We start from the raw sequence: 6876 nt of genomic DNA, 5'->3' as shown, positions 1-6876 counted from the left end.
TTTTATATTGTCATACGTGGAATGTCGGGATTTATAATAATAATAATAATAAAGTTTGGCGTTGTTGGTTCACTTTATGGTAGGGGCTCCACAAATGGAATGTGGTGCCAAAACGTTTGGCATCGTTAGTCCACGCTGTCACGTTTAACCTATCCAATGTTCTTCCTCTGCCCCACTTTTCATGTAATCCGAACAAACAAGGCCCAATTGAACGCTAAGAATCTCTAAAAGCAACGCCTTCAAGAATGAGATTCTTTCCCATTTATATTATCCCTTCTCATTTTTTAATTAAATTTCCTTTATTTCAATTTATTTCGGTTTCAAAATTATATCCAATTATTACCATTCTTAATATTCTAGGAATAATGTTAGTGCTGATTGACTCCTTACTAGGACCAAGAACCCAACGTAGAGCCGACATTCTGCGTTCGAGATAAGGATGCTCATTGACCTCTTGACTAGGATCAAGAATCCAATGTGGAGTCGATGCTCCACATTCGAGATATGGATGCGCATTGACCTCCTGACTAGGATCAATAACCCAACGTGGAGCTGACATTTTATGTTCGAGATAGGGACACTCATTGACCTCTTGACCCGGACCGAAACCCAATATGGAGTCGACGCTCTACATTTGAGATATGGATGTTCATTGACCTCCTGACTAGGATCAAGAACCCAATGTGGAGTCGACATTCCGCACTCAAGATAGGGACGCTCATTGACCTCTTGACCCGGACCGGAACCCAATATGGAGTCGACGCTCCACATTTGAGATATGGATGTTCATTGACCTCCTGACTAGGATCAAGAACCCAATGTGGAGTCGACATTCCGCACTCGAGATAGGGACGCTCATTGACCTCTTGACCAGGACCAGAACCCAACATGGAGTCGACGCTCCACATTCGAGATATGGATGTTCATCGACCTCCTGACTAGGATTAAGAACCCAACGTAGAGTCGACATTCCACATTCAAGATAAGGAAGCTCATTGACCTCTTGACTAGGACCGAAACCCAACATGGAATCGACGCTCTACATTCGAGATATGGATGCTCATTGACCTCCTGACTAGGATCAGGAACCCANCATGGAGCCCGTATTCCGCATTCGAGATAGGGACGCTCATTGACCTCTTGACGAGGACCAGAACCCAACATAGATGTTCATTGACCTCGAATTCAATGTGGAGTTAGGTGCTCTGGGTTCGAGATAGTAAGAATGCTTTTTAAAAATTAAATAGTTTTAAACATGGTTGAAAAAATGACACCAAATATTCTTTTATATTATTTTATTTATTAAAGGAAGGAAGGAAAAAGTAGAAATTGTAAAAGAGAATCCAAAGGTGATCCTGAAAATGGACCTTGGAATCCAAGTCCCACACAGTGACAACGAGACGAAATAAAAAGGCTTTCTTTTTTTAACACCAAAGTCTTAAAAAACGACGTCGTTTTACTTAGTTTTAGAAAGGAAAACCCGCCAGCCTCGGCTTCTTAGCCAATTTTCTTTTCTGCGTGGCTAAGGAAAATCAACACAGCTGCCTAATTTCATATTTATGGCGTTATTAATTTTCTTTTCTGCGTGGCTAAGGAAAATCAACACAGCTGCCTAATTTCATATTTATGGCGTTATTTTTATTTAATTATTACCTAAAAGTTGCATATTTATCGAGTCAAAATAATAAAATAACGGATATGTGAAATTTGAATCATTGGATAAACATAAACAAATAAAATACGGAAAAAAAGTCCATTAAATAAAGAATTAAGGAAGACTCGAGTTGAATTCCAACTTATGTGTAAGCTTCATATAGGGTATGCACCCTAAAGTGCTCTTGCTTCGTGTACTCTTAATCCATTCTAAATCTAGCTATCTTTTGACTTAGTCCAAAAGTTGTGGGGACAAAAACCATACCCGTGCGCGAATTTACCATGTTTTGCAGGTCATGTTCTTCTCTACTCGAATAAATTTTACCGTTGCTGTTACGTGAACGTTAAATGAGATTTTTCTAACCGAACTTTAGCAACAATAGTTGGTGCCATCAGTATAGAAGAAAATTTTGATATTTTAAAACGATGATCTATAATATGGAAAAAAAATATAACCTAAGCTAACACGATTCATTAGACATCGACAATTTGAAACTGACCATCATTTATTGGGATTGCAGAGCAGTTACACTCATTTTTTTTTCAATCTAACTTAATCACTATAGTTCGTATCACAAGCTGTTTTTGTTTTGAATTAGTTTTATTAATATATATTTAAAAATGAATTGAAAAAAAAATCCAAAATAATTCAATTTTTTTTTAATTAGTCAACTTAATTCGAAATTTTTATAAGAAAAATTATAAGTGGGTGACATTTTTTATTTTGTATAAATTATAATTAGTCAACTTAATTTAAATTTATAAATACAAGAAAAGTATAAATAATCTCGCTGTTACGCCATTTTTTTTTAATAAATGATTAATAAAATATATCAATAATTTACGAAGACTTTTATTTATTTTTTTTGAAATATTTTTATTACTTTAAAAAAGCTTTATTATTAATAATTTCTGAGTACCACGATATATACCATTAACTAAAATATTAAATATTTAAAGGGATTTGAAACTTTCATAAAAAGAAGCCAAGCCGAGCCGAGTTCGAGCCAAGTTCATTTTTTTCAAAAATTAACGGCTTAGAGCAAGCCGACCATGGGAGCGGGGGAGAAGATAGTAGTACAGAGAGAGAGAGACCCGCGTAGCCATCGTTACCATTCTGCAAATCCAAGATTATTTCACGCTCGCTGCTTTCACTTGTCCCCTTCGCTGCTTTCATTTCCTCTCATTCCTTTCCTCCATTGCTGCTTAGCTCAGATCTCTCCAACTAACTCTTCACTCATCCACGCCTTCTTCTTCTACTCTGCTCGCTCGCCAAACTTCCAATTCAATCGCGTAATCGCTTCAACTCGGCTACTACTGTGCTTGTACGTTGTACCTCATTTTCTTAATTCTTCCTTCCTTCTGCTGTTCTTGATCGGAGTGTAGCTGTTTGCTCAGATCCCTCTGTTTTTCCCCTTTTGATTTCGTGGTTTTTTTGTGTGTCTTGACGTGTTTTTGGCGATGTTTGCTGGGTCTCATATGTTTGTTCTTTGAGATTGGTGACGATGGTTGTGGGCAGCATAAGAGTTGTTTGTTTGTTTGATCTGATTGTTGCATTGAAATGTTCTTATTTTGTTGCCACTCCACTTTGTTTTCCCTTTTTTGATGAGTAGATCGATGGAGTCTGTTACTATATCTATTTTGTTTTCATTATTTTGGGAAATTTCATCTTCTTGGTTCACTTCAATGATTTCCTGGCTCTGATGACTAAAGCTTTCTGCAATGGCAGTTTCAGAAGTTGATTGTTTCTTAAGCTGATTGAGTCATGACTATGGAGCTTTTCGAAATTCGACCGGGCGAACTTAAACTCACTTGTAAGTATAAGAGAAACTCCTTTTTACATTTTTTTTTCTTCTAGTTCATTGTGACATCCAATTATATATTACCAGGCAAGATACCAGTGAAACGGCTGCAGATTTTGACTTGCGTAGTGTTTCTACTTTATCCGTGAGATCCCATATAGGTTGGAGAGGGGAATGAAGTATCCTTTGTAAGGGTGTGAAAACCTCTCCTTAGTAGACACATTTTAAAACCGTGAGGCTGACAGGATACGTAACGGGCCAAAACGGACAATATTTGCTAGCAGTGGGCTTCGACTGTTACAAATGGTATCAAAGCCAAACACCGGGCAGTGTGCTAGCGAGGACGCAAGCCTGCAAGGGGGTGGATGGTGAGATCCCACATAGGTTGAAGAGGGGAATGAAACATACTATGTAAGGGTGTGGCATATGCATTTTAAAACCGTGAGGGTGACGGCCGATACGTAACAGGGAAAAGCGGACAATATCTGCTAGTGGTGGGCTTGAGCAGTTACATTATTAGCCTCAAATTGTCTTAATGAAAGCCTCAAATTGTCTTAATGAAAGTAAAATGAAAGTAAAGCTTAAATCATGATATAAAAATTTGGTAGGCCTGGCTTAGACTGAGTTGTAGCTTAGACGTGCTAGTTTTTGTGATAAGAAGAAAGCAGACCGAATATTGTATGCTATAGCCGGTGGGAGCTTGTTTCTTGACATGTAAAGTTAAAGTGCTCAATAAGATTTACTTGTTAGTTTCCTAAAATTTTTAAGGATCCCAATCTCCCTACCTGTTCATATCTGAATGTATGTTATGCAAAGACAGAAAATATAAAAGAACGTTCTGGTCTGCGCACTCATTTTTATCAGTGTTATTTTAACAAGTTTTGTATCCTTTCTTCTTCCAGTTGAGTTGAAGACTCAAAGTTCATGCTTGATTCAGCTTATCAATAAGTCTGATCAGCATATTGCTTTCAAGGTACAGTATTCCAAATGGATCATACAAAATCTCTTTCCTGCCAATACTATTCCTTTCAATGTGGTGTCTGCTACAATTTCAGTACAATCAGAAAAAAATTTGTTTAATAGAATCTTAAAGGCTTGTTTAATAGAAAAACTTTGTATACAGGTAAAAACTACGTCTCCCAAGAAGTACTGTGTTCGACCCAATACTGGCATCATTAAGCCTAAGGATACGTGTGACTTCACAGGTATCATAGCGTACCGTGCTTGTAAAATTTTGGAACTACCATGGATTAGCCTGGTGATTAATAAGAGTCGTGTAAATGATTTAAGGGTTTAGAAGAAATGAGTTCAAAGTTGCGAGTTCTCTTGACAACCAAATATAGTAGGGTCAAACGATTCTCCTATTAGAATAGTTAGATGCATGCAACTTGGCTGTTAGACACAATAGCCTCGGTTTGTTTTAATGTTTATTCTGTTGTATTTGAGCTCTGATTTTGACTCAGAAGGATTACTTGCATACTTTTGATCTATGCAGTCACCATGCTAGCTCAGCGTACGGCTCCACCTGATATGCAATGCAAAGACAAATTCCTGGTCCAAGGGACAGTCATTCCTGCTGGAACATCTGAAGAGGACATCACTCCTGACTTGGTAAGAATTATAGTTGTTTCTTGTTTCACAGGTCTTGTTCTAAGATTTTGTTATGCTAAGCAGTTTGCAAAGGGTAGTGGCAAGCACATTGAAGAGAAGAAGCTGAAGGTTTTTCTAGTAAGCGCGACGCCACCTCCTGTTTTGTTACCAATTAATGGAGAGCTGAAACTAGATCCAAATCTTGAAACTTCCTTGCCAAAAGATAGAATGCAGACGGGAGTTGAGAACATACCTCCGCCTCTCAAGGTAAGTAACTGTGCACCGTTCATGTGTTACGTTTTTCTTCTGTTTTAACTCGATCCACCTTCTTCGGTCTGATTGCAGGGTGGCTTTAGTTTCAAATCTTGAGGTTATTATAATAAGCATATATGTAATGTGGAATGAAACATATAGATTCTTAACCATTATCATACATATGGAACTTCTGATGGAAAACAAGATTGTGGTTGAACTTTTTTTTCCGAGCGTATATCTTGATTGGAAATTGATATATTCTAGGTTGCTGAAGATGCCAATGGACTTGATACCCGCAAACACATAGATGAGCTTAGACCAGTTGATTCCCCCTTACAGTTATCTCCACCTTATAAGGTATGATCATGAAAACAACTCTGTCAAGTCATATGTGCTTATATTTACATTCTTGTCAAGGTCTCTGTGATCCCACATTGGTTGGAGAGGATAACGAAGCATTCCTTACAAAGGTGTGAAAACCTCTCCCTAACAGACGCGTTTTAAACCTTGAGGGGAAGCCGGAAAGTCTAAAGATGACAATATCTGCTAGCAGTGGGTTTGAGTTGTTATAGTCTCTCTCTAGCTTTCAAATGGAAAGGGATTTCCCATCGAAGTATACATCCGTTTATCATTGTTACATTTGTGGAATCCTTGAGTTTGTTGTCTTAATATTGCATGAAAAGATACATGGCGTTTAAATTCCTGCATTTATGACTTATTAGACGCTCGGATCTCTTCGATATGGTTTGTCAATGTTCAATCTTTTTACCTTGTGTGTTTGAACTATTATCTATACCAGGTTGCTGAGGGGGTTGAGAAACTTGATACTTGTAAAGATTCAGATGACAATCGAGAAGCTGAGGATGTTGCAACGAGACAAAATGAGGATGCAGTGGCCGAACCAATTGGCAATGTTGAAACCACACCAGTTGAGGGAATTGAGGAATCAAAACCAGTGAAGGATCTGCCAGAGTTGAACTTAACGAAAGACTTGTTAGAGCTAAAGTCAAAGCTAACTCTCATGGATGCAGAACTGATAGAGGTAGACCTTTTCTCTTGAAGCTAGACTATCTAGTACTTTATGTGGTAATTATGTTTCTCTTTACGAAAATGTTTATTCATGTTGGGAGAAAAATAAAATATTCAACCCAACAACTTGGGATTTTGAGACTCCTAAATGTTTATTCATGTTGNGAGAAAAATAAAATATTCAACCCAACAACTTGGGATTTTGAGACTCCTAGGTCTCTCACTAAGCAATCTAGCTCCTTGGTGATTACTTGCCTTCTCCTTTCCCTTCTCTCCCCTTTTAACAAAGTTTCTTACCATACTCGAGCTCAGTCTCGTGCATAGTTTTGTACGGAAAGATAACAAACTGATGGACATTTGACTCCGTTTGTGGGGCTGCAATTTTAGCAATTTTCTTCTCTTTGCGATTACATTCACTAATACCTTGGCCCATCTCCAAGTTTAACTTAGACGTAGCTCACTTCTTTTTGGGTGTGAAGCAGTGTCGCTTCGTTCCTCTCCCGCCCTTATCGGTCGAGAATCTTCGCACTCCACGGGGGGGGGGGGG

At 38.1% G+C, this 6876-nt stretch overlaps 1 protein-coding gene across 2 annotated transcripts in view; it reads left to right on the top strand.

The window, feature by feature from the left end:
- Positions 1-2761: 2761 nt before the first annotated feature.
- LOC111472319 (vesicle-associated protein 1-2-like) overlaps positions 2762-6876 on the top strand; it is a 5442-nt gene continuing 1327 nt past the window's right edge. Inside the window, exons 1-8 of one of the 2 annotated variants that reach the window (XM_023117979.1) lie at positions 2762-2946; positions 3383-3467; positions 4358-4428; positions 4579-4660; positions 4951-5066; positions 5130-5312; positions 5565-5657; positions 6100-6342. In XM_023117979.1, the coding sequence (XP_022973747.1) occupies positions 3419-3467; positions 4358-4428; positions 4579-4660; positions 4951-5066; positions 5130-5312; positions 5565-5657; positions 6100-6342 (837 nt within the window). In that variant the 5' untranslated portion in view covers positions 2762-2946; positions 3383-3418. Of the gene's footprint in view, positions 2979-3382; positions 3468-4357; positions 4429-4578; positions 4661-4950; positions 5067-5129; positions 5313-5564; positions 5658-6099; positions 6343-6876 lie in introns of both variants that reach the window. The other variant, XM_023117978.1, reaches the window with a different exon arrangement.

This window comes from Cucurbita maxima, unplaced genomic scaffold (assembly GCF_002738345.1).
Source record: "Cucurbita maxima cultivar Rimu unplaced genomic scaffold, Cmax_1.0 Cma_Scf00069, whole genome shotgun sequence".
Lineage (NCBI taxonomy): Eukaryota > Viridiplantae > Streptophyta > Magnoliopsida > Cucurbitales > Cucurbitaceae > Cucurbita > Cucurbita maxima.
The sequence above is the reverse complement of the archived record's forward strand: the minus strand, read 5'-3'. Positions and strand labels throughout refer to the sequence as shown.